General features: G+C 36.2%; 1 protein-coding gene across 4 annotated transcripts in view; it reads right to left on the reverse strand.

Moving 5' to 3' along the window:
* The window catches only part of DACH2 (dachshund family transcription factor 2), a 121074-nt gene that overhangs the window by 107345 nt on the left and 2394 nt on the right, over window positions 1–11335 (reverse strand). For all 4 annotated transcript variants that reach the window (XM_081808566.1, XM_081808563.1, XM_081808564.1 and 1 more), the window contains exon 2: window positions 10410–10493. In XM_081808566.1, the coding sequence (XP_081664692.1) occupies window positions 10410–10493 (84 nt within the window). The remainder of the gene's footprint in view (window positions 1–10409; window positions 10494–11335) is intronic.

An 11335-nucleotide genomic window follows, 5' to 3' on the forward strand; every position in this document is an offset into this window, starting at 1 on the left:
GGGGGAGATGAACCATGAGAGTCTGTGGACTCTGAGAAACAAACTGAGGGTTCTAGAGGGGAGGGGGCGGGGGGATGGGTTAACCTGGTGATGGGTATTAAAGAAGGCACGTTCTGCATGGAGCACTGGGTGTTATACACAAACAATGAATCATGGAACACTACATCAAAAACTAATGATGTAATGTATGGTGATTAACATAACATAATAATAAAAAAATAAAAAAATACATTATATTGCTCTATAAATAATGGAGCATAGGGTGTTATATGCAAACAATGAATCATGGAACAGTACATCAAAAACTAATGATGTAATGCATGGTGATTTACATAACATAATAAAAAAATATGTAAGAAAAAAAAGAACTCTCAAATCTCAGCAATATGAAAACAAGAAAACCCATTAGAAAATGGGGATAAGACATGATGAGATGTTTCAACAAAAAGGATATACAGACAAAGGGGCTCAATATCACTAGCCATTAGAGAAATGCAAATTAAAATCACAATGATATCACTACACACACCTATGAGAACAGCTAACTTTAAAAAATGAAAAAAGGACAACACAAAATGCTGGCAAGGATGTGAAAAACTTGGAACACTCATATATTGCTGTTGGGAGTATAAATATGGCCCAGCTACTCTGAATGACAATTTGGCAGTTTGTTGTAATCTATATATACACTTCCTATGTGACCCAGCAATTGCACTTTTGGACATTTGTCCTGGAGAAATGAAAGTTATATTACATAAACACTTATACATAAATGTTCATGGAAGCTTTATTAATAACATGGAAAAATTGGAAACAAGATATCCTACAATGGATGAATGGTTACACAACTACTCAGCAACAAAATGGAAAAATGGAAAAATTATTGACACATGCAACACTTTGGATGAATATTAAGAGAATTATGCTGAGTGAAATACAAGCTAATCTCAAAAAGTCATATAATGTATGATTCCATTTTTAGAACATTCTTAGAATGATGGAATTATAGAGATGGAAAACAGATTAGTGGTTCTCAGAAGTTAAGGATCATGGGGTAGGGATAGACAATAAGGGAATAGCAGGAGAGAACCCTGTGGTGATGGAACATGTATAGATTTGTGGTGGTGGTTACACAAATCTATACATGTGATATAATTCCATAGAAAGATACACACACAGACATATACACCAATGATTGTAGGTAAAACTGGTGAAATATGAATAAGGTATGTGGTTATAGCAATGTAAATTTTCTGACTTTCATGTTATAATTATGTAAGATATTGCTACTGGGAGAAATATTTGAAGGAAACACAAGATCTTTCTGTATTCTTTTTGAAACTTATTGTCAATCTACAATTGTTTCTAAATAAAAAAAAATAAATGAAGTTAATTCAAAGAAAATTTCCAAACTTTGTGTAGTGAAAGTATCATAGCCAATGAGGTTTAACCAAGAATGATTCTTGCTAAAAGAAAATTTCTAGTGAGATACGTCCTTTTGTCCTCTCATTTCTATTTACAATCACTGAAAAAATCACATAAAATGCATGAAACTATATATTCCACTTTCCTTTATGTATTTTAGCTTCATCACAAAGTTTATTTGTAATGATATTTGTATTTTAGTTGGCTCAATACATTTGTCTCTCTTATTCAAGATAATATGATATTCAGAAGATATATTTTCCAATTTAAGCAGAGTCAATATTCATTTCCCAACACCTAAATAGTGCCACTTGGTCTGAAAGATTTAGTGTAGTATCTAACATTGTCTCAGTAATGAAAAGAGAAAAACACTTGATTGAATAGAGAACATTTAAATTATTATAGTGTCAATATTTAGCCCAAATCCTGCTCTAAACTGAAATTAGTCCATTTGCATAAAAACAAATATGATAATTCTTTTATCCTAGATGAAATATACTTTAGATTCTTATGATCAAAGGAAGTTAAAATTATTAGCTTCTCATCTGTAGCCTGTGGACTGATTTAAAATGTAATGATTCAGTGGACTCAGATCTTGAGCTAGATGATAAATTTATTTTTCCACTGTTTCTATAGAATTCTAGACTTGATCATCAGTGCTTCTTGCACATGTGAAGTTATCAATAAATAAATTCAATACAAAATGCAAAATATCACAAATCTCTATTCCTGCTAGTGGCTTGGGCTGCCATGGGAACATGATCTTGCTTTGTGCCTTTGCTTCCACATGGTTTAAACTACAGTGAATAGTCACAACTGCTCTAGGGAATTCCAGAACTGACTGTTAAAAACCATGTAACAGAATGTTATAACATACACTTGATTTGCTCAATTTGTTTGACAAAGTCTGTGAAAAAAATAAAATTAAAGGCTTTTCTTAACTGATCAGTCAGTTTAGTCAAAATACTTGAGTCAAAACTAAAATACCAATTTTGGTAAGTCATTTTGGACACACTCTAAATGGACATCACTGCCAGGAAAGCCCAGACTATACAGAGATGGAAATGTCTACATATGAAAATTCAAGGGAAAATTAAATTATACAGACATGTATTGCACTGTCACCCCGTTTTATAAGGTACAGCAAGAGGTGGGTTACATGAAGCTTACTGTAAAGGTATTTCTTCATTTTTCTGAAATTTCCACATTATAGCAAGGTGGCATTTTAGAATTTTCAGAACTATAAATCATTTTTTAAATCATGATGATATTACTCAAAGCAGATGTGAAAACATATGTTTGCCACAGGTGTATAAACTGCTTACTTGTCAAATTTAATAATGTTGAGACTTCTACTTTAATTTCTTTTTCTTTTAATAACTCAAATCTTTTGAATAGAATATATTTTATCTTAATATCACATATATAATTGGTAGAGTTTGACACCAAAAATCTCATTTAAAAGAAAGCTTTCCACTATAACCTTGGTGCAGTTTAATATGCCACTCCTATCTATTAATGTCCTTATCAGAATGTGTGACCAACCTATTTGATTGTAATGAGTAAAACTGCCATTCCACAGCAAGTGATTCAGAAATTCCAGTACATACTACTGTGTATTTTATGAAAATCAGTTACTGTACATCTGTACTAGCGCTCAAGTTTATTTTTCATAAGACACAGTAGTGTGCACTTGAGCACTGTAGCACACAGGCCAGCCCTAAATGCCATTTGGACTAATGGGGTTTGCATTTCTGATAGAATCACATGTATCATATACAGCTTGAGATTTTCCTAGAAAAGTTGTTTTACTACCACACTGTCCTCCAAATAATCATGATTTGGTGGTAAAGAGGTCTCAGGAACAAATTGTTCCTGGATTAAGAATGAAATTGTATCTTTAACTAGAATTCCATTACCTGTATAAGAGCTTGGGTATTCTAATATACTAAAACTGGATTCTTCCATTCTGGCAAGTATTCTGAAATCAATCATTTACATCTTGGAGCCCCAGAGGGCATAGCCTTTCAGCATTTGGATAAGAAATGACTAAACATATGGCAAGGAAACCAACCATGGATCAATGAAATTAAAACCATACATTATTCCAAATTCTAACTAAAATGCTCATCTATGTAATTAGGAAGCAAGTTCAGTCTAGAGAAGAAAGATAAATTTCTCCATTAACTCTTCAGCTCATGGAGTCTTTTTTCTATATATTATGTTTATCTTTAGTAGAGATAGAAAAATGCACCCTATACTGAAGTACAAACAGACCATTTGGTGAACTGATAAATTATGTGTTAGCTTATGCTCTTTAGCTTAGAGTTACTGTTTAATTCACAATGACAGAAATAATGTATAGCCTATAATATATGCCAATATGTTTTCTTTTTCTCTTACCTTTTAGCCTTTTAAACAAAACTGTACTCAGTTTTCATATCAAGATAGCATGACTTTGGAGAGGAAAAGATGGCAGAGGAGTAGGGGACCCTATCCCAATCAGTCCCTGGAACTGAGCTGGATATCCACCAGACCACTCTGAACATCCACGAAATCAGCCTGAGATGTAAGAAGATATATCTGGATCTGTACAAACAGAATATCACAGGCAGTTGGTTTCGAAGTATGAAGTGGGGAGATGTGATTCCGAGGGCACATAACCAAAGATAAAAGGAAGAAGGAGGGAGCCCAGTCATCGGGATCCTGCACTGTTGGTGAGAGATAGCCTCCTGAACTGGGGACAGGGCACAGACTCGCAGACCAGTAACAGTGGGGAAAGGACTTTAGGGAAACCCTCTGGACTGAAACCTGGAGCAGCGGGGCCACCCATGTGAACTGGAGGTGGCTGGCTGTTTTAGGAGCACAAAAGACAAAGACATGCCCTGACCTGGAGGTGAAGATTGGGAGTACTGCTGAGGGGAGCACAACCCAGGACATTGCAGTTTTTAGCAGCATAGACAAAAGCGGAGATAGTGTGGGCTGGAGAGTTCACTGAAGAACAGACTGTGATCTCTCTGTTCTGAGGCAGATGGTTGGAAATGATCTCCCCTGCTCCGACTCTAGGAAGAGATGTGGAAAGCCTCCAGAGAAAAAAAGCCCCCCAAAACCAGTTTCCACTGAGCCCATCCCCCCCACAGGGGGCAGGACAACTCTGCCCAAATAGGGTTACCTGAGTAACAGTGCAGTGGGCCGCTCCCCCAGAAGACAGGCTGGGAGAACAAGAGGCCGGCAACCCTAAGGTCCCTATAAAACAGGTGCACCTTGCTTGGGTTGTGGTCAATAATTTGGACTCTGTACATTCCCTCAATCACCCCTCAAGAGAATGACTAGGAGGAGTAACCCCCAAAATAGGAAAGACTCAGAGACTGTGACTTCTGCCACAGATTTACAAATGGATTCAGATATAACCAAGATGTCGGAGATGGAATTCAGGGTAGCAGTTGTGAAGACAATAGCCAGAAAGGAGAAATTGATTAATGGCACTATAGAGTTTCTAAGGGCAGAAATGAAAGCTGAACTGGCAGAACTTAAAAATTCTATAAATGAGATCCAATCTGATCTAGATAATCTAACAGCTAGGGTAAGCGAGGCAGAATGAATTAGTGATCTAGAAGACCAACTGATAGAAAAGAAGGATAAAGAGGAGGCCAGAAGAAACAACTCAGAATCCATGAAAACAGAATCAGAGAAATAAGTGACACCAAGAAAGATTCCAGTGTCAAAATTATTGGGATCCCTGAGTGGGTGGAAAGAGAGAGAGGACTAGAAGATATATTTGAGCAAATCGTAGCTGAGAACTTCCTTAATCTGGGGAATGAAAGAAACATTCATGTCTTAGAGGCAGAGGACCCCTCCCAAGATCAAGGAAAACAGGCCAACGCCCCAGCATGTAATAATAAAACTCACAAATCTCAGAAGCAAGGAAACCATCTTAAGAACAGTTAGCGGGGAGAGATTCCTTATGTAAAGAGGGAGGAACATCAGAATAACATCAAACCTATCCACAGAGACCTGGCAAGCCAAAAAGGACTGGCAAGACATATTCAGGGTACTAAATGAGAAGAACATGCAGCCAAGAATACTCTATCTAGCAAGGCTGTCATTTAGAATGGATGGAGAGATGCAGAGTTTCCAAGACAAGCAGAAACTGAAAGAATATGTGACCACTAAGCTGGCCTTACAAGAAATATTAAGGGGGATTCTATAAAAGGAGAAAGACCCCAAGAGTGATATACAACAGAAATTTACAGGGACAATCTATAAAAACAACGTCTTCACAGGCAACGTGATGACAATAAATTCATATCTTTCAAAAATCACTCTCAATGTGACCGGCCTAAATGCTCCCATAAAACGGCACAGCGTTGCAGACTGGATAAAAAGACAGGACCCATCCATATGCTGTTTACAAGAGACTCATTTTGAACCTAATGATACATCCAGACTGAAAGGGAAGGGATGGAGATCCATCTTCCATGCCAGCGGACCTCAAAAGAAAGCTGGGGTCACAATTGTTACATCAGACAAATTAGATTTTAAACTAAAGATGGTAGTTAAAGACACAGAAGGACGCTATATCATTCTTAAAGGGTCTATCCAACAAGAAAAGCTAACAATTGTAAATATCTGTGGGAGCAGCCATCTACAGAAGCCAACTGTTAACCACAGTAAGAGTCATATTGATAACAATACGTTAATTGTACGAGATCTCAATACTCCATTCTCAACAATAGACAGATCATCTAAGCAGAAAATCAACAAAGAAACAAGAACTTTGAATGATACACTGGACCAGATGGACCTCAAAGATATATAAAGAACATTCCACCCTAAAACAACAGAATACTCATTCTTCTCGAGTGCACATGGAACTTTCTCCAGAATAGACCGCATACTGGGTCACAAATCAGGTCTCAACCGATACCAAAAGATTGAGATTATTACCTGCATACTCTCAGACCATAATGCTTTAAAACTGGAACTCAATCATAAGAAAAAATTTGGCAGAAATTCAAACACTTGGAAGCTAAAGACCACTCTGCTCAAGAATGTTTGGGTCAAAGAATAACTTAAACAATTCATGGAAAACAATGAGAATGAAAACTGATCGGTCCAAAACCTATGGGAAGCTGCAACGGCGATCCAAAGGGGGAAACACATAGCTATCCAAGCCTCACAAAAAGAAAAAAAAAAAAAAAGAAAAGAAAAATCCCGAATTCACCAACTAACTTTACACTTTAAAGAACTAGAGAAAAAGCAACAAATGATGCCTAAGCCATGCTTTAGAAGAGAAATAATTAAGATTAGAGCAGAGATCAATGAATTAGAAACCAGAAACACAGATCAGATCAACAAAACTAGAAGCTGGTTCTTTGAAAGAATTAATAAGATCAATAAACCACTGGCCAGAATTATCCAAAAGAAAAGAGAAAGGACCCAAATTAATAAAATTATGAATGAAAGGGGAGAGATCACAACTAACACCAAGGAAATAGAAACAATTATTAGAAATTATTATTAACAACTCTATGCCAATAAAGTAAGCAACCTGGAAGAAATGGATGCCTTCCAGGAAACCTATGAACTGCCAAGACTGAAACAGGAAGAAACTGACAACCTGAATAGGCCAATAACCAGTAACGAGATTGAAGCAGTGATCCAAAACCTCCCAAAAAACAAGAGTGCATGGCCTGATGGATTCCCTGAGGAACGTACCAAACATTCAAAGAAGAAATAATACTTATTTTCCTGAAGGTGTTTCAAAAAATAGAAACAGAAGGAAAACTTCCAGACTCATTCTATGAGGCCAGCATAACCTTGATCCCTAAACCAGGCAAAGACCCCATCAAAAAGGAGAATTTCAGACTGATATCCCTGATGAATATGGATTCCAAAATCCTCAACAAAATCCTAGCTAATAGGATCCAACAATACATTAAAAGGATCATCCACCACAACCAAGTGGGATTTATCCCCGGGATGCAAGCATGGTTCAACATTCACAAATCAATCACTGTGATAGAACACATTAATAAGAGGAGAGAGAAGAACCATATGGTCCTCTCAACTGATGCAGAAAAAGCATTTGACAGCATACAGCATCTTTTCCTGATTAAAACTCTTCAGAGTACAGGGATAGAGGGAACATTCCTCAAGTTCATAAAATCCATCTGTGAAAAACCCACAGTGAATATCATCCTCAATGGGGAAAAGCTGAGAGCTTTCCCTTAAGATCAGGAACACGACAAGGATGCCCACTGTCACCACTGTTGTTCAACATAGTACTAGAAGTCCTAGCCACAGCAATCAGACAACAGAAAGAAATAAAAGCATTCAAATTGGTAAAGAAGCAGTCACTCTCTCTCTTTGCAGATGACATGATACTTTATGTTGAAAACCCAAAAGACTCCACCCCCAAATTACTAGAACTCATAAAGCAATTCAGTAATGTGGCAGGATACAAAATCAATGCACAGAAATCAATTACTTTCTAATACACTAACAATGCAACTGTAGAAAGAGAAATTAGAGAATCTATTCCATTTACAGTAGCACCCAAAACCATAAGATACCTCGGAATAAACCTAACCAAAGAGGTAAAAGATCTATACTCTAGGAACTACAGAACACTCATGAAAGAAATTGTAGAAGACACAAAAAGATGGAAAAACATTCCATGCTCATGGATCGGAAGAATAAACATTGTTAAAATGTCTATGCTACCCAGAGAAATCAATACCTTCAAGGCCATCCTGATCAAAATTCCAATGACATTTTTCAAAGTGCTGGAACAAACAATCCTAAAATTTGTATGGAATCAGAAAAGACCCCAAATCGCCAAGGAAATGTTGAAAAGGAAAAACAAAGCTGGGGGCATCACGTAGCCTCATTTCAAGCTATATTACAAAGCAGTGATCACCAAGACAGCATGGTACTGGCACAAAAACAGACATATAGACCAATGGAACAGAATAGAGAGCCCAGATATGGACCCTCAACTCTATGGTCAAATAATCTTCAACAAAGCAGGAAAAAATATGCAATGGAAAAAAGACAGTCTCTTCAATAAATGGTGCTGGGAAAATTGGACAGCTACATATAGAAGAATGAAACTGGAACATTCCTTTATAGCATATACAAAGATAAACTCAAAATGGATGAAAGACCTCAATGTGAGACAGGAATCCATCAAAATCCTAGAGGAGAATATAGGCAGTAACCTCTTCGACATTGGCCACGGCAACTTCTTCAAGATAGAACTCCAATGTCTAGTGAAGCAAAAGCAAAGATGAACTTTTGGGACTTCATCAAGATAAAAAGCCTCTGCACAGCAAAGGAAACAGTCAACAAAACAACGAGGCAACCCACAGAATGGGAGAAGATATTTGCAAATGACATTACAGACAAAGTGCTGATTTCCAAGATTTATGAAGAATTTCTCAAACTCAACACCCAAAAACCAAATAATCAGATCAAAAAATGCGCAGAAGATACGAACGGACACTTCTCCAGAGAAGACATACAAATGACTAACAAACACATGAAAAAATGCTCATCATCATTAGCCATCAGGGAAATTCAAATCAAAACCACATTGAGATACTACCTCACACCAGTTAGAATGGCAAAAATTGACAGGGAAAGAAACAACAAATGTTGGAGAGGTTGTGGAGAAAGGGGAACCCTCTTACACTGTTGGTGGGAATGCAAGTTGGTACAGCCACTTTGGAAAACAGTGTGGAGGTGCCTCAAAAAATTAAAAAACAGAGCTAGCCTATGACCCAGCAATCGCACTCCTGGTTATTTACCTCAAAGACACAGATGTAGTGAAAGGAAGGGCCATATACACCCAAATGTTCATAGCAGCAATGTCTGCAATAGCCAAACTGTGGAAAGAGCCAAGATGCCCTTCAACAGATGAATGGATAAAGAAGATGTGGTTCATATATACAATGGAATACTACTTAGCCATCAGAAAGAATGAGTACCCAACTTTTACATCAACATGGATGGGATTGGAGGAGATTATGCTAAGTGAAATAAGTCAAGCAGAGAAAGTCAATTATCATACGGTTTCACTTGTTTGTGGAACATAAAGAATAGCATGGAGGACATTAGGAGAAGGAGGGGAAAAATGAAGGGGGGAGGGAATCGGAGGGAGAGATGAACCATGAGAGACTATGGACTCCATGAAACAAACTGTGGGTTTTACAGGGAGGGGGGTGAGGGGATGGGTTAGCCTGGTGATGGGTATTAAGGAGGGCACGTACTGCATGGAGTACTGGGTGTTATAGGAAAACAGTGAACCATGGATCACTACACCAAAAACTAATGATATATTGTATGGTGACTAACATAACATAATTAAATTAAATTAAATTTTAAAAAGTTAGCATGACTTTGAAATTCTTACTCTCCTTACCTTCTTTAAACTGATATCCTAAGAAAAAAACTATATATTGTGCAGAGATGATACATGTACTTCAGTGGATCAAAATCTAGTTTGACATCATATCTATCAACATTCTAGATAAATACTTGATTGGAGTAACTTCCTAAGCTTTCATTTGAAATGCCCAAGTAAGCATATATTTTAAAAATCTCTTTTGATTGTTGGGGGAACATCTTTTCTCCATTACAGCAACTCAGTTTTTCAAATGTAACTATCAAATGGTGAGTCATTTAAACATAGTTAAAAAAGTACATATATAAGTCAGATATTTCTGATCAGGCATAATAAAAGGGCATAAAGTGAAGTTTCCAACCACAAGCACAGAAAAACTTCAGGCTGATATGTAATTTATTAACATTAAATAAACAAGCTTCAGGTAAGTGTATTTTTTTTTACTACTAATATTTATCTAAAGCCAGTATAAATTTATTCTGTTTAGGAAATGTGGTTGCAAGATACAGCACTGGCATGTTAATTCAGTTACTATCTAATATTTATATGTCCAACAAATAAGCAAAAATCATTTTACCTTTATTATCCCTTTGGAATTTTTTGATGGTTGGTCCATTATCCTGATCAACAGTAAGTTCCTCTCTATTGTTGGGCATCATAGCTATAAATAAAAGATAAAACTGAGTAATTTTCTTGCAAAACACCCAAAAGAAAAGTAGAAAAGTATTATATAAATAACTATTTTACTCCAATAACAACTAACATGAATTGTATACATCTCTATCTGAAACAGTGGAATCATTTGTGTTGGTTTGATGATTATGTAGTTTAAAAATCAATAAACTGCTCAATCATGTGAATTTTTAAAGTGGAATTAATATATAGTGCATATATAATTGCCCACATATTTTTTTAAATCATTTTAAATGTTTGCTCTTTTAAAATTCATATGCAAATTAGCTATTTACCTGCATAATTAATAATATAGTTCCCAAAATGTTTCCAGAAAGAATTTATCACTTAATTTCATGAGTTTAAAATCATTACAGATAACTCACTTTATTGAGTTTTTTTTTACAAATACATATAGCAAAATGAATAGGTAAAGTATAACTTTCTGGTAATTATTATAAATGCTTTTTCACAAACCATTTATATTGAAAAAGGGAAGTGTGCCAATTTTCATAGTTTATCATTTAATTCTCTTTTGTTATATTTGTTTATATCATTATATTGCTAGCGGCTCCTGGGTAGCACAGTCAGTTAAACGTCTGCCTTTGGCTCAGGTCATGATCCCAGGGTCCTGGGATCGAGCCCCATGTCTAGCTCCCTACTCAGTGGGGAGCCTGCTTTCCCTCTCCTCCCTGCTCATGCTCTCTCTTGCTATCTCTGTCTCTCTTTCTCAAATAAATTAATAAAATCTTTTAAAAAACATTATATTCACAGACCTGTACCTCTGAAACAAATAATACATTATATGTTAAAAAAAAAAAAAAAAGAGGA

The sequence above is a fragment of the Leptonychotes weddellii genome, chromosome X, assembly GCF_054177405.1.
Source record: "Leptonychotes weddellii isolate Sample4059 chromosome X, ASM5417740v2, whole genome shotgun sequence".
NCBI lineage: Eukaryota > Metazoa > Chordata > Mammalia > Carnivora > Phocidae > Leptonychotes > Leptonychotes weddellii.